The 23,468-nt window shown below is 43.7% G+C and overlaps 1 protein-coding gene across 7 annotated transcripts in view; it reads left to right on the plus strand.

Moving 5' to 3' along the window:
• Nucleotides 1-22,804, plus strand: part of ADTRP (androgen dependent TFPI regulating protein) — a 92,574-nt gene extending 69,770 nt beyond the window's left edge. For 4 of the 7 annotated variants that reach the window (XM_023185385.2, XM_023185386.2, XM_023185387.2 and 1 more), the window contains exons 5-7: nt 610-725; nt 13,121-13,272; nt 21,952-22,804. In XM_023185385.2, the coding sequence (XP_023041153.1) occupies nt 610-725; nt 13,121-13,272; nt 21,952-21,986 (303 nt within the window). In that variant the 3' untranslated portion in view covers nt 21,987-22,804. The remainder of the gene's footprint in view (nt 1-609; nt 726-13,120; nt 13,273-21,951) is intronic. The other 3 variants (XM_023185392.2, XM_023185391.2, XM_023185390.2) reach the window with 1 other exon arrangement.
• Nucleotides 22,805-23,468: the final 664 nt, after the last annotated feature.

A 23,468-nucleotide genomic window follows, 5' to 3' on the forward strand; every position in this document is an offset into this window, starting at 1 on the left:
TGCATGAATGTGTGAATGTGTGTGACAGTATGCATGAGTGTGTGTGCATGCGTGTGTGTGTGTTTTAGGAGAGGGCCAGGCACGGTGGCTTATGCCTGTAAACCCAGCGCCTTGGGAGGCGAAGGCGGGCAGATCACTTGAGGTCAGGAATTAGCCGGGCTTGGAATTAGCCAGGCTTGGTGGCACATGACTGTAATCCCAGCTACTCAGGAGGCTGAGGCAGGAGAATCACTTGAACCTAGGAGGTAGAGGCTGCAGTGAGCCGAGATGACGCCACTGCACTCCAGCCTGGGTGAGTGACAGAGCAAGACTGCATCTCCGCCCCACCCTGCAAAAAAAAAGTGGGCACAGGGGAGCAGTGGGCAATAAGCAGGACCAGAGAGAGGGTGAGACACAATGCAAAGACCTTGGTAGCCAGACAGAGGAATTTGGACTAATGTGGTAGGCAAGAGGGAGCCACTGTCGGTCCTTGGGCATCTAGGGAGCATGACCTGGAAAGGTTCATCTAGCAGTGTGGAAGAGGTAGACTGGAAGGGGAACAGAGAATTATGGGCACTATAGGCACCCCGGACACCCTGCCATTCTGATTTGCCATTTTCTCTCCTCCAGCACACTTTGATATTCCCCATCACATTGGCTGAAGTCGTCCTCGGGCCTCACTCCTATCCATCAAAGAAGACAGGACTCACCTTGCTGACTGCTGCCAGCATTACTTACATCAGCCGGTAAGAATCACATGGAGAAAGTCAACGCAGGCTTGTCATTCAAGGCCCCAAGGGAAGTTCCAGAAATGTGTACTGTTCTGTCAGAATCCCTTTATCTTGGTTTAATAAGGATTTAATCATGTTTACATTTCCAGGTAAGAAGGATTCTTATTGTTTGATTTTAATGCTCATGGAAACCTCCCATGCACAGAAACATGCAGGTGTGCACACACATACACAGCAAGTCACAACTTGCCTCTCTCTCTCTCTCATGAAGGATTAATCATTGCAAAGCCATGCACTTTGCTTTCCCAAGGAAATGTTGCTCCTTGGTTCTATCTTCAGTGAACATGTTTGAATGGCTGAGGGATCTGAGGCGTCTAACTACATTCTACCTAAAAAGGCATTTAGCGGGCAGAGCAGGCTAGGTTTGTCCACTCCTGTTGCCTGTTTCATCATGGGCTTATTTGCATCAGCAGTTGGCATCAGATCTCCTAGGAGGCATTTGGGCAATGCATGGGAGACAATTTCAGTAGCTGGCCTAGATTTCATCATTCAACCACCTGGCAACGCTCATTTTCAGAAATGCTGCCCCATAGTCTATAATCAAGGGAACGTGCTTGGCCTTCCACCCAGTGACTGAGAAACTTTTCTTCCATTCTATAACCTTCTCATCTGGTACCATGCTTTTGCTCCTGCTGAAAGAAAGAGGCTTGCTGAACACAAGATCTGCAGATTGGAAGCTAATCAGTGTTCCTTCTCTAGACTCACACAAGCTATTCATGTGTGACAATCTGGACGACCCTCTGATCCCTATATGCGGGGACGTTTAGTTCAGTTCAGTGCTCTGTCAGGGATGGAAGCCGAGAGAGAGCGCATTTCAAAGAACCTGCGCTCTAGCAGTGCCTGTTTTATGGACTCAACCAGCCTCTGTCTTAGAGCAAACAAACTTGGTGTCCAGACCTCATCTGCTGTTTTCTCCCTAACCCTTCCTTCCCTTTTGTGGTGTCTACCCCTCCCACCTTTCTGTGCCTCTCTTTCCCCGAGTACCCAAATCTTTCTTCTCCCATCTTGAAGAAAGCACTTGCTCAATAAATCTACCCCAAGACTCCGGTGCTCTATATTGTTCTTTAGCCTCTGAAGCCTTTACATTTTAACAAAGGAACTTTCAGAGAACGAGGCTTAAGCTTGGGACCTACTGATAGTTGATGTCTGCAGCACTCTGTTGAGAAGGATTCTGAGACACTACCAAGAAAAATTTGCTTGATTATTAGGCAATGACTTTCAATAGCATGACAATGGACAGTGGTAAGATATGTGTTATGTGTTTGCCATATCTGGCTTCACACAAAGGAATATATCCCTAAAGACAGAGTATCTGGGACCTGGATTGGGGTAAGAGTACAGACACATAAAGATTTTGTTGTTGTTGTTGTTCTTGCATGTGTTGAAGAGAAGCGAAGTAGAAGCTAGCTGATTATACACATGAATTCGGATGCTGTATCTTTTTTGGTGGTGTTTAACTTACTCTTTATTGCAAAGTGTAAATTTTGTAGTTCATATATATAAGTTATTACCTTTTACTTACTAATGTCTTCTACCTAAGGACTTGTAAGTTGATTATCAGTTCACATATCTGACCCTTGTTGTTCTTTTCCTTTTTGGGGACCAAGAAGATAAAAAGCACCTAAGGCCACTGCTGTTATTGGGGAAAATTGCAGTGGCTATAAAAATGAGAAGTAGTAGCCAGGAGGTTGGTTTGTCAGTACCTGGGTGGGTGTCGTCATGATGCAGTTAATTAGGAGATTGAAGAAAGAAATGCGACAAGATGGGAACCAGGTACAAGTGCATCCTTTATCCATTCAGTGGTTCACCAGCTCCAGGCAGTATGCTAAAATACGGAGGGTACAGTGATGTTCAGGAAACCTGCTACCTTTAGAGGCTGCCGGGGAAAGAGGAGCATATCAGACAGTGGGAGACAGGGTGATAGGACTGTAATAGGCATAAGCCCAGGATGCTACGGGCACACAGAGAGGTGTGCAGGACTGGCCTCTTAAAGGGAAGCACTGTCTAAGCTGAGGCCCAAGTAGTGAGTTAGAATAGGTCAAAAGAGATGTGAAAAAGACCTTTAGGCAGAAGAAACAGCATCTGCAAAGGGCTAGAGGAGCTGAGGGTGTGGCTGAATTGGAGGACAGGGTAAAGCCAGGTTGTAAATCCACATCAGTGAGTTTGGACTTTTAAACCAAGTGCTTTTCTGTAGAAAAGTATTCTAATCAGAGGAATGAAATGATGTGGTTTATGTAAGAAAGCTGATTAGAAAGACGATTCTGGCTGAAGTGTGGACATCAGACTGAAGAGGAACAAGACAGGTAGACCAGTTGGTGGCATTGCTGGTAACTCAGGGGAGTTGATGTTAGCCAACTGATGAAAACATCAGTCAATCCACAAATAAAATCAGAGAGTGTGAGCAATGGGAGGCGACTTAAAGATGACTTAGCACTGGAAAACTAAATCTCCAGTAGGGTAGATGACATGCCCGTGGTCATATGGCAGAGGTGCAGTGGAGATGCAAAGCTGGTACTTGAGCCAACTAAAACTGAGGTCTTCTGTTTCCAAATCCAGTTGTCTTTCCACTGTGTTTATGTGGCCAGGTATTTGTTCAGTTCCCAGTGTGTGCAAAACCATTCAGCTAAATGCTGGATGGATGGGCATGTGCAAAGCTTGACCTAGGTCTGAACTCTGAAATCTTTCTTTTTCTTTTTTTTGGAGATGAAGTTTTGCTCTTGTTGCCCAGGTTGGAGTGCAATGGCACAATCTCGGCTCACCGCAACCTCCGCCTCCCGGGTTCAAGCAATTCTCCTGTCTCGACCTCCCGAGTAGCTGGGATTATGGGCATACGCCACCACGCCCAGCTAATTTTGTATTTTTGGTGGAGATGGGGTTTCTCCTTGTTGGTCAGGCTGGTCTTGAACTCCCAACCTTAGGTGATCCACCTACCTCGGCCTCCCAAAGTGCTGGGATTACAGGTGTGCACCACCACGCCTAGCCTCTGAAATCTTTCACGTGTTGTTCCCAGCTCTATGCTTGGATTAGACAGTAAAGTACTGGTAACAAGGGAGTGGAGGGAAGGGATGGAGACCCGTCACCAGAAGAAATGTGACTGGGTAGGCTCCAGTGCCCAGTGGGGAGCTGAGGTGGTTTGGGATTTCATCCTTCATGAGAAATACTGAGGTGGTATTTGGTCCATTAAGCCCCATTTTTGCTAGAACAAATCAAATACAGACACTTAAAGGAGGGTTTTTGATGTTGTCCTGTTGATGGAAGCATCTCTATTTCTGTCCACATCCCAGTTAGAGGAGCTCAGACCCTTTGGTGCCTGCCATCCCCACCCTTACGCAGGTTCCAGGGGCCCTGGCTCCTCACAGCCACAGATGGCCATGAAGTTCTACAAGCTGCGGATACCCATGGAGATGTTTTAGAGAAGTGGCTATGGGCCCACTGTCAGATGTGCCAGTTTAGATGGTCAAATGGGGAAATGGCATAGCACGAATGAGGTAAAGAGCATGGGTTCGGGCCAGAGGGAGCGTGAGAAATGAACATGAGTCAGGAAAACAGTACTGAAGCTGAGCTGGAGAAGCATTTCCCTGCCGAAACCATGTTACAATGACCTAAAAATAGTCCCTGAGACCGAGGGGACCGCCTTACATGTGGTGGTTGCTTTTAGTTCTTTTTCAGATTGCAGAATTGAAGAGCCGTCCCTTAAGTGGGAAAATAAAGCTTTGCAAAATCGTAATGACTGCAAATCTTTCATTTCCTTTGGAAAGCATTAGTCACCTTTAAATATGGTAGCTCGCTTATTCCTCCCTTCTCTCTTACCCCAAAACACCTCACCTGGTTCTCCCTGAGGCAGTGGTGAGGAGCAAAAAAATAGAAATGTTTCTTCTGCTGGTTTTTATCATTCTTTTATTGAATAAATATTTTCCCTAACACATGGTTGGTCCTGCTCAGAAAAGCAACGTTATATAAGGCCAAGCTTCAGCCTGCAGGGGGTTTATCCTTAATAAGTGGAGGTAACCCATGCATACAAATTATAAGTACAGAAGATGGAAAGTGGTGAAACATCATTTAAAAAAGAAACAAAAAAACAAGGAGTCACAAAAAAGGAAGAGTTTGCATCCAGCTGAGCAGTGTGGGAAGGGCGCTGTGGAAGGCGTGCATTGGATCTGAGCCCTGAAGGACCGGTAGGATTAGAGCTAGAAAAAATGAGAGAAAGTAAACAACAGGAGCACAGTCCCAAGGCCAGGAAAGTGCAGAAAGTGTGAGAGCAGGGGTCAGTAATTCTCTTTGCTGGACCTGTTTGTGAAAGAGACTAATGAGAAATATCCCTGGAACTATCCACTCGCGGAGGCTTGCAGATGGCAGACTACAGGAGGTTGGACATAGTATAGACAATGGGAGCATTTGTTGTTGCTGTTGTTTGTTTGTTTGGAGTGAAAGCAAGGGTAAGCAGTATTAGTAACTTGGCCAGCAAATCATGCTTTAACATGTCATTCTTGACAATAGCGCTTCAAATAATTTGGAGTGACAAGAGATGGGAAACAAAATAAAATATAAACCAATATAAAAATAAAAACTGGCCAGCATATTATGTAGTTTGATCACAATGTCTTATTTTTTATGAATGGTTATTTCATAGTTCCAGCGATACCCCCAAACACCCTTCTGCTTTGGAGGTCTTGGTCCAATTTTCCAAGACCTCCATCCCTAAGGAGTTCCAGTAATCTGCTGAGTGCTCACACATGCCCCTGTTGTACACTGCACAACCCATGCTGTACACTGTTCTGAGCATTGTTCTTACACACAGATGGCAAAACCATAATCCCCACCGGGCCCAACATCCCCACCTGGCACAGTGTTAAGGGTTAACACACCGTGCCCACCGTGGGTGCCAACACTGTCATTACCCATCAACCCCCTGTGTTGGTAGAATTAACAATGTTACTCGCCACAGCAACCAACCCCGCTGGCCTGGAGTCCATCATCACACTGCTCTTGGTAGACCAGAAACCTACTGATGCCGCAGGTGTCTCTGCTAGTGTATAAGGTATTACATGTCCAATACCAGCACTGCACAGATATGCAGCCATCACCCAGCCTTGGGGCAGATGTTTGGAAAGTCGCTTCCCCAGAGTAGTTCCTATGAGGCAAGAGAGAGAATTACTTTCTTTTATACTGTGTTCGCCAGGGTAAGATCCCTCAGCAAAGCTTCCTGGGTTCCCAGAAGTAACAGTTCTTTAAATTCATGCCTCATTTACAAATACACATACACATCTTACCCTGACAATACATTAAAAGCTGCCAAGGGGTGGACTAAGCTAAATTCCAGTACTAGCCACCTTGCCATTTCCAGAATCAGCAATTCTCTCTTTCTCTTTCCAGTGTGTTAGGGTGAATTCCCTCCTGGAGCCACTGTTACCCTTTCCTAAAATATGATCTTCAACTGGGACCGTCCAGGTCAACCATAGCTTTATAGCCTCAACTGTCAGCAGGGATTGGAATCTCAGCACCATTTTCCACAGAAGAAATCCTTACACTGCCTGTAAATTATTATATGAAAATTAATAAAAAAGATGCCACACAACACACCCTTACTGTCAACATGTGGGGTCCAGCCCAGCCAGGATCCAAACTGAAGAGGGATGGAGGTGGAGGGCTAGGAGAGGAAAGGGTATCTCATCTCCTGTTCTTCTCATCTTTCCTGTTCAAACCTTAGTTCTTGTTCAACCAAAATGCATGTAACAGAAATCAGAAATAATGACAGCATGAAAAGAGTAAAACTGTAGAGTAAGAAATGAGAGACATGCCTGAGACACATTATTGAAATAACAGAATAGGTTTTATGGATTGATTGACATGTACCACACAAATGAAGAGGAAAAAATTAGGATAATTCTAAAAATTTTAAGTTAGTAGACTAGAAAAATGGTGATTCCATTGGTAGATGAAAATAAATTGTGAAAGAAATAGTTTTGGGTATAAGTAAAACACTGAGTTTAATATCCCGTAGTGGGTCTCATTTCAAAAATATTCTGGTTTAATTGGTTCTGGATGTGCCCTCAACATTGGAACTTTTAAGGCCCCCAAGTCAATTCTAATTTTCAGCCAAGATTGAGAATCACCTGCCTGGAGGAATTTCCGTTCAGAAATTCAGACCTTGCAGTCTCAAGAAAGGTGAGGCTGAGGAGATGCAGCTAGTTGAACCCTCGTGGAGTGACAAGACAAGGTTGCTGGAAAGGGAGAGAAGAGAGGGAAGATAAATAAGTAAGAGGCAAACGCCAGGGAAAGGCCCTCCTCTCAGGTACAGGAGGGAGAAGGAGCAGCAAAGGTAGCAAGGAATGACCAGGTGGTAGAAGGGCAGGAAGACAGAAAACCATGGGCCCTGAGGGTGGAGAGACTTCAAACTGGAAGGGGGTGTCTCAGGGAGGGGTCAGGAAACAGCTTTAAATGCCACGATGAGGTTGCCGCCCCAATAACTCTCATCTTTGCTGACATTTCATCATCTAGGTAAACTATTTGACTAACACTCTAGCTCTACAGTTTCTCCTGACTCTTTCTATTTGATATATTCCTCCTGGGCTGGAAAGATGTGACGTGAGGGTTAACACCGAAAGAAAGAATTATATGCCCAAAGCCCACAAAACTCCGTTATCTGCTTATCTGCCACTCACAGACGTCTGTATTTCCCTACTGATAAGATGCAGAAGTTATGAATTTCTTGACAGCCATTTTAATCCTCTAAGATTTAGGATAAGGAGACCCTAAAAAATTAATTTTTGGCTGCCATTTGGTGCCCACCTGGTCCAACTCACAAAGGTTCACATAGCAGATGGCTCAGGAAGGATGTAATGTCATTGGCCTCTTCAAAGTATTAGTAAAGTGAGATTAACCAAAACTTGAAAGGCCACTGGTCTATTTCCAAATTTTCAGAGCCTGTGGTGGTCTTGGTGAGTCAGGCAACTGAGAGCTGTCCATAGCAGTGTCCTACAGAGCCACCCAACACAGCAATTCATTTCAAAATACAAAGAACCTGTTGCATTTTTGGGCACTTGGCAAATAAATGTGCATGACAGACACAGTCCCTGCCCCTGCAGAGCTTTCAAGCTAGTGAGAAAAACAATCAAATAAGTAACAAAGATAAGTTCCAGGGTGGAGGAAGCAACTGGCGTAAGCATTTAACTGAATCAGGGTTGGGGGAGAAAGCTTCAGGAAATCTTTTCTAGAGAAATAGACTTTTAAGCTGAGATTTGAAGCATGAGTAAGATTCAGCCAGACACAGGGCAGAGAGAAGCAGGTTCCAGGAAACAGAAAGGTCAGCAAAAACAACAGCAGGTGTGAAAGCCAAGAAACTGCAGAGCTCAGTTCATTCAAGAAACAAAGGGGTTCAATATGGAGGGACCGCAGATCTACGGATGGAGGGTGGGCACGCCAGGCCAGGTCGGCTGGGGTGAGCAGCTGGGATCCTGGGATTCACTGCTGACAGGCAAGGGCTGTGGACAGAAACCGCTTTTAGAAAGATTACCGGATTATTGGTGGCTTGCAGTAGGGGAAGTGGGTTGAAAGGAGCAAGAAAGCCTAGTTGGTAGACAGTGACAGAAACCCAGATGGAATGAAGGAGGCTGAAGGAAGACTGTGAAATGGGGGAACTGAGGAAACATTTATAAGGAAGTTTAGTATAGATATGATTTCATGGGCTCAAATGTGGGGGCAAGATTGAAGGGAGGGCTGACATTGACTGAAATAGAAGACATGTTGAATGCAAAGATCCCTCCCTCCCTCCCTCCTCCCTCCTTCCCTACTTCCCTCCCTCCCTCCCCTCTTTCCTCCCTTCCTCCTTCCCTCCCCCCTCCTTCCCTCCCTCCCTCCTCCCTCCTTCCCTCCCTTCCTTCCTTCCTGCCTTCCTTTCTTTCTTCTTCCTTCCCCTCTGTCTTCCCACCTTCCCCTCATATTCAGGCAAGCCATAAAGAAGTGATGTCAACTAACAGTGTGACTCTGTCCTCACTCATGCCTCTCTGCTGAGTACCCTTGGTAAATGACTGTCATCTTGCCTCATACTCTGTATCTCTGTTACTTTTCCCACGATCAGGTACCACACCTGTAACTTTCCTTGCACTTTCTCTGTGAAGGTACACAATTCATTAGCTTACCTCGGCAACTTTCCTTTACAAGCCTTATGCTGAAGGAAACAAACATGAAGTAAACAGAAATTTTCCAAGCCTCTGGAGGGATGTCCTTATTTATAGACTATCTTACATAAATGTGCATGGGCATTTAGAAGCTCTAATTTCAAGTATATAAAGTAAACAAAGTGAACTAAGTGATGCAACTTGTTTGGAGTATATTCAGAACTCCTCACTGACTCCAAACTCCTAGCCCTATCTACTTGAAACTATTTATTTTCTATGCCATATACTTCCTTTGTCCTACCATGAGAAGACGCCATGCAGGTAAGAATCACTGTGGGTATCCTGTAATGCATCCATGGAATGCATATCTTAAAGAATTCTAGGCCAGGCACAGTGGCTCACACTTGTAATCCCAGCACTTTGGGAGGCCGAGGCGGGCGGATCACAAGATCAGGAGTTTGAGACCATCCTGACCAACATGGTGAAAGCCTGTCTCTACTGAAAATACAAAAATTAGCTGGGCGTGTTGGTGCATGCCTGTAATCCCAGCTACTCAGGAGAGCAAGGCAGGAGAATCACTAGAACCCAGGAAGTGGTGGGCAAGGCAAGAGAATCACTTGAACCCAGGAAGCGATGGTTGCAGTGAGCCGAGATTGCACCACTGCACTCCAGCCTGAGGGACAGAGTGAGACTCCGTCTAAAAAAAAAAAAAGAATTCTAATATTAGTAATAATGATGATAATTATTGTTTGTTCTAGTCACCTCATTCTCAATCTGGGAGGAACATCCAGACAAGTTTGGGAAAGCAGAGTGATACCAGCAGGGCCCAGGCAAGGAACTAAATGCCAATCCTACATTTATATGACCCTAAAATGGACACCTCCTTAGATACATTTAAATTGTGGTAAAAGGTACACAACATTTACAATTTTAACCATTTTAAGTGACTTACCATTTTGATCATTTTTAAGCTCTGTATCATGTTGTACATTTACCTTATTGTGCATCCATCACCACCATCCATCTCCAGAACTTTTACATCTTCCCAAACTGAAAGTCTACCCATTAAACAATAACTCCCTGGCTTAGTCCATTTTGCGTTCCTATAAAAGAATTTCAGAGATTGGGTAATTTATAAAGAAAAGAAGTTTATTTAGTTCATATTCTGAGAAGTTCAAGGGCATGGCCCTGGCTCCTGGCAAGGGCATCACTGCTGCCTCACAATGTGATGGAGACGGTCAAAGGGGAAATGGACATGAGTGAAAAGGGCAAAACCTGAGGGGCATCCTAGATTTATAACAAGCCATTCTCATGGAAAAAATCCATTTCTGGAGCTTACTATCACAAGAACAGCATCAAACCATTCTTAGGAGATCCATCCTCATGACCCAAACACCTCCCACTAGTCTCCTACTCCCAACACCAACACACAGAGGACCAAATTTCAACATGAGTTTTGGTAGGAACAAACAAACCATATTGAAACCATCGCGTTCCCCACTGCCTCCTCCCCCAACCACATGGCAAGCACCATTCTACTTTCTCCCTCTATGAATTTGACCTTCTAGGTTTCTCATGTAAATGGAATTATGCAGTATTTGTCTTTTTACAACTGGTTTATTTCACTTAGCATAAAATGTCTTCAAAGTTGATCCGTGTGGTAGCATGCATCAGAATTTTCTTCCTTCTTAATGCCTATGTATAGGCCACATTTTATGTATCCATTCGTGTATGAGTGGGTAGCTTCCACTTTCAGGCTATTATGAAGAATGCTGCTATAAACATGGGTGTACAAATGTCTCCTCAGATCCTTGTTTTCAATTCTTTTTTTTCTTTTTTGAGACAGAGTCTCGCTCTGTTGCCCAGGCTGGAGTGGCTGGAGGGCAGTGGTGTGATCTCTGCTCACTGCAAGCTCTGCCTCCCGGGTTCACACCATTCTCCTGCCTCACTCAGCCTCTCAAGTAGCTGAGACTACAGGTTGCCTGCCACCATGCCTGGCTAATTTTTTGTATATTTAGTAGAGATGGGGTTTCACCGTGTTAGCCATGTTTTCAATTCTTTTGGGTGTGTACTCAGAAGTGGAATTGCTGGATCAGATGGTAATTCTATTTCAGTTTTGGGGGGAACCACCATATAGTTTTCCAAGGCAGATGTACCATCTTCCATTCCTACCAACAATGAACAAGAGTTCCAATTTCTCTCTGTCCTTACTAACACTTGTTATCTTGTCTTTTTTAAAAAAAAAAAAAGTGTCCATCCTAATGAGTGTAAGACAATATCTCACTGTCATTTTGATTTGCATTTCTTCTAGTTATTAGTGATGCTGAACATTCTTTCATGCACTTGTTGGCCTTTCATGTATCTTCTCTGTAAAATGTCTATTCAAGTCCTTTGTCCATTTTTAATTGGGTTATTTGGGTTTGTTGTTATTGTTGAGTTACAGGAATATTTTACATATTTTGGATATTAACCCCTTAGTAGAAATATTATTTCCCATTCCATGGATTGCCTTTTCACACTGTTTATTGCGTCCTTTGATGCACAGAGATAATCCCTTAAATTTTACACCCTAGGACTTCTCTTGCTTCACTCTACTCCTGGCCCTGAATATATAGCCCTTGTCTCTTCCACAAAACATTTAACAAACTTCAAGTATTTGAAATGACAGAGATCACCCTTGGGTTTCTGAAAGTTTAAGCACAGAATTTCATTCTTCCATCTGAATTCCTTTGACAACATGGGAGATTCAAATTTAAAAGTTGTTTTTGAAGCATAACCCGGCCTATCCTAATTGTTACAAGAGATCAGCACTTCAAAGAAGGTTTTCTGAGAGCACTCCCATTGTGCCTTCCCTCAGTGGAGACAGAAGCTTTTGAACTCTTGTCAAATATTACAATATGCCAAGCACTGTTCTGTATCCTTTATATGTGTTAACTCCTGCATTCCTTACAACAGCCTTAGAAGGTGTATGCTATTTGGATCTTCACTTTACACATTGAGGGGATGGGGACAGAAAGGTTGACGAAATTGCTGGAGGTAACATAGCTACTAGGTGGCAGAGCTAGGATTTGAATCACAGAAGCCTGGTTCCAGATTCTGTGCTCCTAACCAATGAGGAACTGTAGCTGATGCATCAGCTTCCCCACATTTAATTTTTAAAAGTTATTTCAGACTTTGGCACCTTCCAGTGCAGTTGGTTTCCAGCAAATTGCATTTTTAGGCTTCACTTAGACATCATGGCTCTTCTCCTAGCATTTCTTTTTCTTCTCTTGGCTTCCAGAAATGACTTACAGCCTATCCTCACATAAGCAAGATCTGAGTCTCCCTGCAAATCCATGCATTCCTGCTTAACACTCTATTTATGACTATATGCATGAGTGAAAATCAGGGCCAATGGTTAAATCCTAGGCATGTTGTATTAGGGCAATAACACTCCATCTCTGCTCCCTCATCCCAGCAGACTTGGAGAGCTAATGGAAAGCTGCACCTGATTCTTAGTTCCAAAAAAAGCAAACCCCACTCCTCTGGCTCAGAGCCAGCAAAATGAATTCCTTAATAGCAGGTTTGATGTCTCAGAAGGCCATACCTCTCAGGGAAAGGGATCATTCATGTTCCCACCTACTCCCTTTAGCTAACAATATGTTCTATGTTCTCGCTTTCTCTTTTTTTTTGAGACGAAATTTCACTCTTGTCCCCCAGGCTGGAGTGCAGTGGCATGATCTTGGTTCACTGCAACCTCTGCCTCCCAGGTTCAAGTGATTCTCCTGCCTCAGCCTCCCGAGCAGCTGGGACTACAGGCCCAAGCCACCATGCCCGGTTAATTTTTTGTATTTTTAGTAGAGACAGGGTTTCATCATGTTGGCCAGGCTTGTCTTGAACTCCTGACTTCAGGTGATCCACTTGTCTCAGCCTCCCCAAGTGCTCCGATTACAGGTGGGAGCCACGGTGCCCAACCCTATGTTCTCTTCTATTTTTTCACCAATGTTGAATTTTAATGGGTTAGGTAAAACAACCCAGCCCAGCCTATCAAACAGCATGTCTTATTGAATCAAGTAGATTTACCCAGAAAAGCCTCACTTATTTAGGTTTGTGGGAATACTACAGCTGTTGACAAATGTCCCTGATACGGATTCTTTTCCCCTGCCTAGGTTCCAGTACCTCATTGATCCTGATGAGAAAATGGCTTGTTTTTCTCCTCCTGCTCTAATCACTGTGACTTCTTATTTCCTGCAGCATCCTGTGGCTCTACTTTGAGACAGGTACCTGGGTATATCCTGTGTTTGCCAAACTCAGCCCCGTGGGTCTAGCAGCTTTCTTCTCTCTCAGCCACATCTTCATCGCCAGCATCTACCTACTTGGAGAGAAGCTCAACCACTGGAAATGGGGTCAGTGTATTTCTTTCTTAGCTACAGATGCGCTTCTTCCGTGCCTGCGTCTCCACTTCATCTGGAAACAGAAAGAAAAACTAACCCCAAACAGAAGCAATGATGCTTACTATCTTTGTCCAAAGGACTCAGACAGGTTCTGCCAAGGCAGGCAAGAGGAGAGTGTTGGGGGTGGGGTACTCTTTTAAAGGACCTCATCAAAGGATCTCCTCTCCTCCCCCAAACAATGCATCATTTAACTTTGAAGCTGAAAATAATCTTCTTTAGAAAGCCCAGGACCTAGAGAACAAGGTATTACCATCCCTAGCATGAATAAATAAAATCAGGGGTCTCCCCATAACCCAAGTGAGGGTTCCAGGGACACAAGCTTTGAAAATATCAAGATTTCATTCTGAAGGAAGTAAGTCCAGATCGTCTTCTCAGCTCCTCCCACCTCCTCCCACCTCAGCAGTGCCTCATTAGGCTGCTCCTCAGCCTTCCATAAGACATTTACCAAATGAAATCACATCCTAGACTTGAGACCGAAATCCTCATTCAGACAGAGTCTTCAGCAATGAGAATATGTCAGTAAGTTAAACTTTCTCATTATAGGTGGGTAGAATCCTGTTGCTTCTTCCTAAGAAAAAAAAAATCATCTTAGTTACTTTTAAAATGGAAGATTTCATTCTCCTTCCTGCTTCCTCTCTCCCCACCCCACCCCAGAATATGTTTTTATTGTTGGAAAAGTAACTACCAGAAAGTCAGGCTGCAAAACATCCATGACTTATTTCCCTACCCCAGGAGAAGTGCAGGAACTCTACCCTGATTCTGTATATAAGGAAGGCAAAGAGTCACACCCAATCCCCCACATCACTCGCCCACATGCCATTCTGTTCTATCAAAATAGAGATGGCAGAAGTGCCATCTTCCGCCCAATCTATGAACTGGTGTGAAAACATAAGCCCGTGTATGCAAAAAAACCTGACAGTTTCAGAAGGTTCAGTACCAGAGTGTGTGTTTCTGAGAGGAAGCTGAGACCCTGGAGAAATAAGCATGCAACTTGGATGTATCACGTGTTTTCTACTCTTGGAGAATTTGACTAGTTTCAGAAACTCTCAAGGGCAAAATTCTCTTTGAAAGCAAACACTTAAAAAAATGGAATACTAAAAATTACTTCCCAATCAGGATTCCAAATCACAGAAAATTATCGCCAAAAAAAAAAAAAAAATGTGTTGACATTTTAGATGTGTTGACATATAATTTTAACTAGTTTTGGCTCCTCGAAGTTCTGGGTAAAGATTTCTGATGCCTTCCCCAAATCTCTCTCTCTCTATATATATATATATTTAAAGAAGCTTTAAGATATTAGAAGTACAGAGAAAAACTTGATTACTTAGAGCTTAGAGAACAACAACTTTTAAAATCAGTTTTTCAATAATGTATTGAGTTCAATAATGTATTGAGTTAATTTTTAAATTGTTACTCTATGGTGAATTTTAAACATCCATTGAACTAAAAAACAAAATTATCATCATATTTGTTATTATTGAAATTACTATTCTCAACACAAAGTGCTTAACAAGCCTTATTGTTTAAGGACTGCATCCAATTTTTAGCTATAATTAAGTCTCAATAAATAGATAAGCCGGCATCAACATATAGACCCTCAATTACCTCATGTACATGCAAGTTTTCATGTAAGTGAAAGAGACAATTGTAAATGACTGTGCTCATCTCTCGAGCTCTTCCTAGATTTTTAACTTTTTAAAGAAGAGAATGAGTAAAAGGTCCTATTTAACATCAGAATAAGATCATAAATGTATTAAATCTTGAACAGATCTTTATTAATTATGAATAATTTAGTAAGAATTAAAAGAAAATTAGATTTGTTAAAGTTGCAATACAGTGAACATTTTTACATTGCTGAAAGCTAAGCAACCTATGTGAACACATTTCCCCATGTCCTATTCTACTGAAAACACTTTAAGGCCTTCCCCAATTTACTGAAGAAAATTCACACCCTTGGAGTGACACACAAGGGCCTCTGTGACCCAGTCCCTGCTTTGGCTTTTGCTCTTCTGTATTTGTGCCCCAGTGGCACCAAACTGCTGGTTTTCCCTCCACATTGATGTTGTTTCTTATGTCCATGGGATTCTGTGTCTCCTATCCTTCAGTCTTTGCCTGGCTCATATTCATTCATTTCAACACTCACCTCTTCCAGGAAGCCTTCCCTGGTCAGCCCAGGTTGGACTTCATGTCCTTCCCAGTGCATCCCACTTTATCTCCCAATCACCAGACTTACCACTTTATCACGACTGCTGTTTCACTACTGCTTTAGGGATTTGTTTTTCCACTAGACCTCAGGTGTCTTACGGATTAGGGATACGTCTTGTTCATCTTAAAATCCCTCATTTCCATTAGCTTTCTCATTGCATCAATCAGTGCAGACAATAGGATATCCAAGGACTTTTTTCCCTAGGTGTAAAGTAGAACTTTTTGCAAAGGTGTTCTGGAGATGGCAGATAAGGAGTGACTCTAATGACTGTAGGGTATCGGGCAGGGAGTTTAAGGAGTATAGGAGGGTGACGGCAAGGTGTACCAGTTAGAGAGTTGTTGAAGACATGCATGTTAGGGCAGAAAGTATTAAACAGGGGAAAGAGCACTGGAGTAAGAATCAAGAAAGCCAGGGTATGTCCCTCACCTGGCCGCAAACCAACCATGTATCCTATGGCAATGCACTTCAATTCCTCCACGATCAGGCAGCCTCTAAGTAGAGTGGCCACCAAGCCCAGGAGGCCTGAGATGGTCCCTGTCTGTGCCTGCTGGGCCAGTGTTCATAAGGTTTGATGCCATCTTGGCTTGGGCACTCCGCTGTCTGGTTCCCCTACCTGGGAGCTTTTCTCCAGATCTTCGGTTCTGGAAAATTATAGATAGCCATATATTCTGTCCAAAGCCAGAGCTAAGCTGTGCTTTCTCTCCTTCCACAGCCTGAGCCCCCTTCAGTGAGAGCAGAAATTCAAATGAATGCTTCAGGGAGGCAGTTGGGGGCTGTGGTTAGAAGAAAAGTTCTGGTGCCAAACTGCCTCAGTTTCTATCTTGGCCCTGTCACTTGTACCTGTGAGACTGAGTAAGTCACTAAAGGTCTCTGTGCCCCAGCTTTCTCTTGTCCTGGTGGAGATAATGCTGGTGACCTCCTCCTGGGCTCACGGAAAACCTCAGATGACTTGCTGAGGATCTAACGCCTACAGCAGGACCTGGCATATAGAGTTAGTCACTGCTGCTGGTCATCTTATTCTCCCTCATTCTCCCCTTCGAGTTGATGTATAAATTACCAGTTTCCCAGCTGAAAGTGAATAAAGGTAACAGCTACCTGACAGCAGATGGACAGAGATGAAGCACGTCCTCAGGTACTTACAGCGAATAGGAGGTCAGGCTATTGGAGACTAGAATCTGTTGGAATCTCTGCTTCTGAAATCCTGAGACAGAATTGGAATCTCTGCTTCCAGTGGCCCGATTGGAAGTCACCAGCCAAGCACCACGTAGTCAAGAATATCAGGCGAAGTATCAGTCAAGTGCCATTCAACGTGACAGGATCTCTCTAGCAGTAGTTCTCTACCTTGGCTTTTTACATCACAGAAACACTAGAGGAGTTTTAAAAATAATAATTTCCAGGCCGGCCTTAGACCAATTAGATCCATATCTCTAGAGATGGTGACTTGACATGGGCATTTTTTAAAGCTTCCCAGTTATTTTAACTTGCAATCAGGATCCAGAGCCGCTGTTACAGAGCATTGCTTCTCAAACCTGTATGGGCCGCTGATTCTCATCAAAATGAGGATCTTGGGGAACCCAGAAATCTTGTTAAAGTGTGGATTCTGGTTTAGTGGATCTGGGGTGCAGTTTGAGATTCTGCCCTTCTAATGCATACTCCAGACATACCGATGCTGCTGGTGTGAGGACAAGACTCTATTACATCTCAGGACCCTGGTCTCCTCCCAGTGTGGATAATTCTGTCTACAGCATCCTTGTGCAGTGTGGTGCTGTCCTGAGTGGGCTGCTGGACTGAGAAGGGTGTTGGTGGTGATGGTCACGATAGCTGAATATCTACTCACTTTCTCCCTCCTCCTGTACCACATCAGTGGGTGAACATGGACAGGAGAGCAAGAAGGACAGCAATAGGAAACAATACTGAGAATCACATGTTAACTTGGAAAGTGTATGATGAAGTCCTCCCAGGGTGCACAGTTGCAGGGAACTAGCTTTGAGCATCAGGGAGGCAGGTGTTGTCGTGGCCCACAGGAAGGTCCTTCAAGAATGCACTGAGGCTCAAAAAGCTCACAAGAGGTTCCGCAGGGCCCCCTGGCCTGACCTGTCACCATCTCACTCCCTGCTCTGTGCTAGCCTTTCTGTGTCATGAGGCAGAGGGTTGGGCAAGCACAGAGTCAGTTACTGGGACCAGTCATCCCCCCAGAAAGATTCAATTTCTGCTTTTTGGGAGGTGTTAGATGGAATGTTAACTTCAAACCATGATAGAAGTAGGCAGGGGAAGCTGTCTCTGGCAGGACATTGAGAGCTTGGCTCACCATGACTATGACTGAACACCCAGGCATGCCCAGGGCAGATTCTCTTCCACATTGACTGGGGGCAAGAGGCGATCAGGACATCCTGTCAAAGACTCCCTTCTCTGCCCCTTACATGCTTAATTTTCTTTTTCTTTTCTTTTCTTTTTTTTTTTTTCCTGGATGATTGATAGCACTCAAGGATGCTAACACCAAGACACAAGCCTCTTGGGAAGAGAAAAGCATCCCACAAGAGATATGGTGCACAGAAAGGGGCTAAGCACCTTAGGCCCAAATGGCAGGGCCTCTGCTATGTGGGGATGGTTAGAAAGACAGTCAGCTTACCCAGGGCCTGAGACCCCTCTCCCTGTGCCCCGATGGACACATGCCAGAGGTCAGGCTGTCCTTTGTCAGGGCCCCTAAGACCATAGGTCCTTCTCATCCTAAGGACAGATTGTAAGCTGAAAATTCCAGCCTGGCTAAGTGGCGCTGGGATTGTGTCTTGGACAGAATGATATTGAAGCTTGTTTTTAATATTATTTGCCATAAACCAGGTTTTTTAAAAGGGAGATTTTCTTGATGAAAGCTGCCTAGAGGCCATTTAGCGCACCTCCTTGTTTTATTCACGAAGGAATTGGATGAGGTTTGTCTTATTAACTCGCTTATTCCATAACAGAAGAATTTTATCGTGCAGTGACTCCACAGGTACTTTAAAGCATGGTCCTGCTGGGGCAGCATTTAGTCAATGACAAAAAGTTATCTCCATTTTTCCTTTCTTGTCCTAACTTCATCTCCCTAAACTCAAAAAGAGCCAGCTCTGGATTACCTTTCCTCCCTCTTCCTCAGCCTGTTTCCCACAGGGGTTTCTCCAGCCAGCCCTCAGCTCCCTCTCCTCCCTGGACTTCTGCAGTGTGAACATAGGATTATCAGTGCTCAGACCTCATTTCTCTAACACCTGCTAATCAACCTTCTTGCCCTTTTCTGAGTCAGGCCACTGGAACCAGGCAAATGTTCTTCAAATTTTCAATTCCTGGCATTCATTTTCCTGGTTGTAGATACACAGGTGTAAATCTTTGGGAATACTGTGTTTTTATTTATCCTGAGTTCTAACTATTGGAATAATAAGGTATGTAATTATATTTGGTACCTACGGTGATGTTGATTGAAACAATAGTTTCTTGGTCATGCCTGCAGAAAATGTTTAGATCTTGCAAAGATGGAAGCTAGAATCTGTTGGAATCTCTGCTTCTGAAATACTGAGACACAGTTGGAATCTCTGCTTCCAGTGGCCTGATTGGAAGTCACCAGCCAAGCACCAAGTGGTCAAGAATATAAGGCGAAATATCAGGGTTATAAAAATATTTCTAGCCCTTGGTACTATCTGATAGAGGATAAAGGAATAAAACAAGTCAGGGTGAATCTAACTTACTGTCTGCCAACTAGGATACTTTTGACTGGGAAAAATGCTTCTCAATCAAGAAAATCTTTATAATAAACATAATTTTCCAATTACAACTTAAAATCCATTTTGCGAATTTGGTTTGGGTAAGATATATGATCTATTGTTAAGTCAACAGTTTCCTCATTTCCAGCTATGTATTATAGAAACATGGTCAGAGGGCCGGGTGCAGTGGCTCACACCTGTAATCCCAGCACTTTGGGAGGCCGAGGTGGGTGGATCACTTGAGCTCAGGAGTTCAAGAGCAGCCTGGATAACATGGTTAAACTCTGTCCCTACTAAAAACACACACAGACACAGACACACACACAAAAAGCTAGGTGTGGTGACGTACATCTGTAGTCCCAGCTACTCGGGAGGCTGAGAAGTGGCAGAAATGCTTCAATCTGGGAAGCAGAGGTTGCAGTGAGCCGAGGTCACACCACTGCATTCCAGCCTGGTGACAGCAAGACCCTGTCTCAAAAAAAAAAAAAAAAGAAAAAGAAAAATGAGAAAAAAAAAAAAACACCATCAGAGATACATTCCGAAGACTTAAAGAAGCCTAGAAACTGCTTAGCTCTGTAAGAATTCAAGACTAAGACCCTACTCACCATTCCCAGCTGCTAGAAGCAAAAAGAAACATGATTTTTACAATGTTCACGCCGTGTGAGTCCCTACAGAATAAAATGACTTTGGGAGGACCACAGAGACCCATTTGGGGACAGTCCCTTCTCTCTAGCATGTGGATGGGGTATGTGGGCATTTCTTAGTGTTCCTCCTAGCTACTTGGTTTTGGACAGAGGACTCTAACCCCATGGAAGGAGCCACCTGCTCTCCTCCCCCAGCAGAGCTTCACACCGCCACGTCTGCTCCTGGGTGGCCTTTCTCCAGACCTTCGGGTTCTGTTGCATTTCTTAAACGGAGAAGGGAGACTTCAGTCCTTGACACCTGAGGTGGAAGAACTGAGGTTATGATTACAATTACGCTTGAGGGCCTGAGGATTGGTAAACAACACGGATAGAAGAAAGTTTTAGAAACCCTCAGAATGACTCCAGGGGGTAGAAATTTGAGAAGTTTATATTGACCAAGTTTATATTGTCCCTGTTTTATGTAAGCTGGTTATTTAATTGAAAAAGAATTCATTAAAGGCCCAGAGTATACTCTACAGAAAGAGGTGGTACTGTGCTTGTACTTATAGACCTAATGTAGAGAAGGCCTAACTAGGGAGGAGAGAATTCACATCAAAAATGGAAAATAAGGCCGAGGGTGGTGGCTCTTGCCTGTAATCCTAGCACTCTGGGAGGCTGAGATGGGAGGATCTCTCGTGGTGAGGCCAGGAGTTCAAGATCATCCTGAGCAACATAGCAAGACCCTGTATCTAATAAAAAAGCAAAACAAAAAAGCTGGGCATGGTGGTGTGTACCTATCATCCCAACTAGTCAGGAGACTGAGGTTGGAGGACTCCAGCCCAGGAGTTCAAGGCTGCAGTGAGCTGAGATTGTGCCACCGTATTTCGGCCTGGGCAAAGACCTTGTCTCAAAAAAAAAAAAAAGAAAAGAAAAAGAAAAAGAAAAACAGAAGAGAAAAAAGTAGACACACCAATGAAAAATGAAAACAATGTGAAACCCATAAAGTTTGATAAACAATAAGCGTTGGCTGATGACTGGGGTAGTCTAGATTGATGAGAAGCAGACGAAGAGAGAGCTTTGATCTTGAAAATGTTGCATGAGATGAACACAAGAATAGCCATGAGGACTGCGTGACCAAGAGGTGGCCATCCTAGGAAATCAGTGTGATTAAGGGTCCACAAACAGGACTTCAAAAGTCACCAGTCATGATAGCCTTTAAGAAGTGGAGTTCCAGCAGAATGGAATTAGTATAAGATACCTAGTGTTTACTGTTAAGGATAGAATTGATGAAGGTGGCAAGGTCTGAAGGGTGAATTGTGGAATCAGGAGCATGGATTTGCTGCAGGAATATCAAGCCAGAACTACCAGGGCTATAAGTTCTGGGATGGAGAAGTTTTTAAAGTAGGATTGATAGTATTTGGCAACAAGCGCAAAGGATAATGAGCTAATGAAATTTCATAGATTGCAGAGCTTACACAAAGATTTATGATCATTAAATATGGAGTACCAACTTGTTGGCTGAATAGAAGTCATTCTACGAATCTAATGCTATAATTTCAGTAGAATAATGCCCCTCTAATGAGCTTACTCAAACCTAATCCATATGCCAGTACTTTTCCACCAGGCTGATGAATTCATTTGCTAAGAGGTCACAGAATGACCCCAATTAGGTGAACATCCACCCTTCTATTTCCTCTCTAATTTGATGTGGTCTCTTCATCTCCATCTGCAAAGTCTCAAAGTTTGCTGATGGATTGTGTGTAGCCTGCAAACACTCACTCAGAGCCACAGCAATATGCCTCCTCTTAGCTATGCAGAGCACCTGAAGGCAAACAGCATCATGGGTGCCTGGCTAACTGTGAACCCAGCATTGAGGGAGGACGGCAGAGTTGTTCTCTGCCCCTGTCGTCATGGCAGCTATTTTTCATAACTCCCTAAACTGTATCTTGTCACCTTGGGAAAAGTGTGTTCGACTTTCTACTGCCCCAAATCAGAGTGAATCTTTACCCACAGCAAAAATACCCATTAGAGAAAGCCTGAAGCCTGAGGTCTGTCTCTGTTCTTGTTTGCACAGGTGACATGAGGCAGCCACAGAAGAAGAGGAAGTGATTGCACACCGTTTTCCAAGAACCAAGAAGGAAGAAAACACAAGAGATTTTTGTCATCTTTTTTTTTTTTTTTCCTGATGGAGGGAGGTGGTAGAGCAACATAGGAAAGCAGGAGGGACAGAGAGTGATACTTACATTTAATAAGAAGTTCGTGAAGGTAGCTTAACTTGAGAACTCTTGGTTTTTTGAAAGGTTGACTGCACATGCCAAAAACAACTCCTGCCATCTCAGATTTGATTACCTTTGACCTTCATGGAGGGTGGTCTCTGGTTAAAACCTAGCCAAAGAAACTCACATAAACTTGGTGTTACAGAACATCTAGAGAGAGAGAGAGGAACTTAGAGTCATTTAAACTCTTAAGTTTACAGAGGAGGATGCTGAGGACCTAGATGAGAAGTTACCTGCACAAGGCAAAAGGGTTACTTAGTGTCAGAACCAAGGCAATGGCTTCTGTCTCCTGGATCTCCTAGCTACCAGTCCTGGGCCTTTTTTAAAAAAAAATAATAATAATCCCAACTTTCCTTTAAAAACCAAGCATTTCATTAAGCTAGTTATTTTCATGGATTGCTCATCCATTTTTTTACAATGATCTAAAAATGTAGGGTGATGGCTACCACTGAAATTGTCTGTCTACTTGAGATAATAGCAAATTAATTGGAGACAATGGGAAAGTAAGTTATAAAAAATACTGGGAAATCTGTTTCTTTTCTAAGCAAGCATTCAGGGCAGGTATTAGTGACACTGTCAAAACCTCTTCCATTTGAACATTGATTAATTCATCAAATAAACAGTGTGTTAATACTTTTACTTACAGAAGAATCTGGATGGGAAGTGATGGAATTGTGAGAGCTGTTGAGATTGCTTTGCTACAAAGCACTTTTCTGAGTTAGTGTGTGGTTGAACAAAGCTGATTTTCAGATGCTTAACAAGGATTCATGATCCCTCCTGTGATTTTCCTAGTGTTATTTTCCTGGCACAAATGGCAAATGTCTATTGGTGAAACATATTTGAGTCTACTAGTCTGTCACTAGGCTTACACGGGTTGGGGTGTGGACACTGAAGAAAATTGCACTTGGACTTCCCAACCTAACACTATATAGGAAAAATTAATACAAGTGAGCAAGAGTGGTCTTGAAGGGTTACAGAAGAGGACAGAATATCTCAGGGAGGAAGGCAGCCCAAGGGAAGACCAGGACAGGCACCAAGAAACCTGCTTAATCCCCACTTCTTTTTCTACTGTTCTGTTAATATGGGCCTCAAGTCTTTTCCAGATGGAGCTGGGAATACCACCTCTTTCCCCACATCTACTGCAGCCTCTTCACTGCTGCAAGCACCTGGTCTCAGCAGGAGCTCAGAAGCAGTTGCCACAGTGGAAATTCCCCAAACGTGAGGCCCTCGGGGGATCACCCAAATTTTCCACACCCCAAAAGTGACTCGGGCTTCGTACACTCGCAGTCACAGTAAGCTCTTGGTGGGGATGAGC

The sequence above is a fragment of the Piliocolobus tephrosceles genome, chromosome 5 (assembly GCF_002776525.5).
Source record: "Piliocolobus tephrosceles isolate RC106 chromosome 5, ASM277652v3, whole genome shotgun sequence".
Lineage (NCBI taxonomy): Eukaryota > Metazoa > Chordata > Mammalia > Primates > Cercopithecidae > Piliocolobus > Piliocolobus tephrosceles.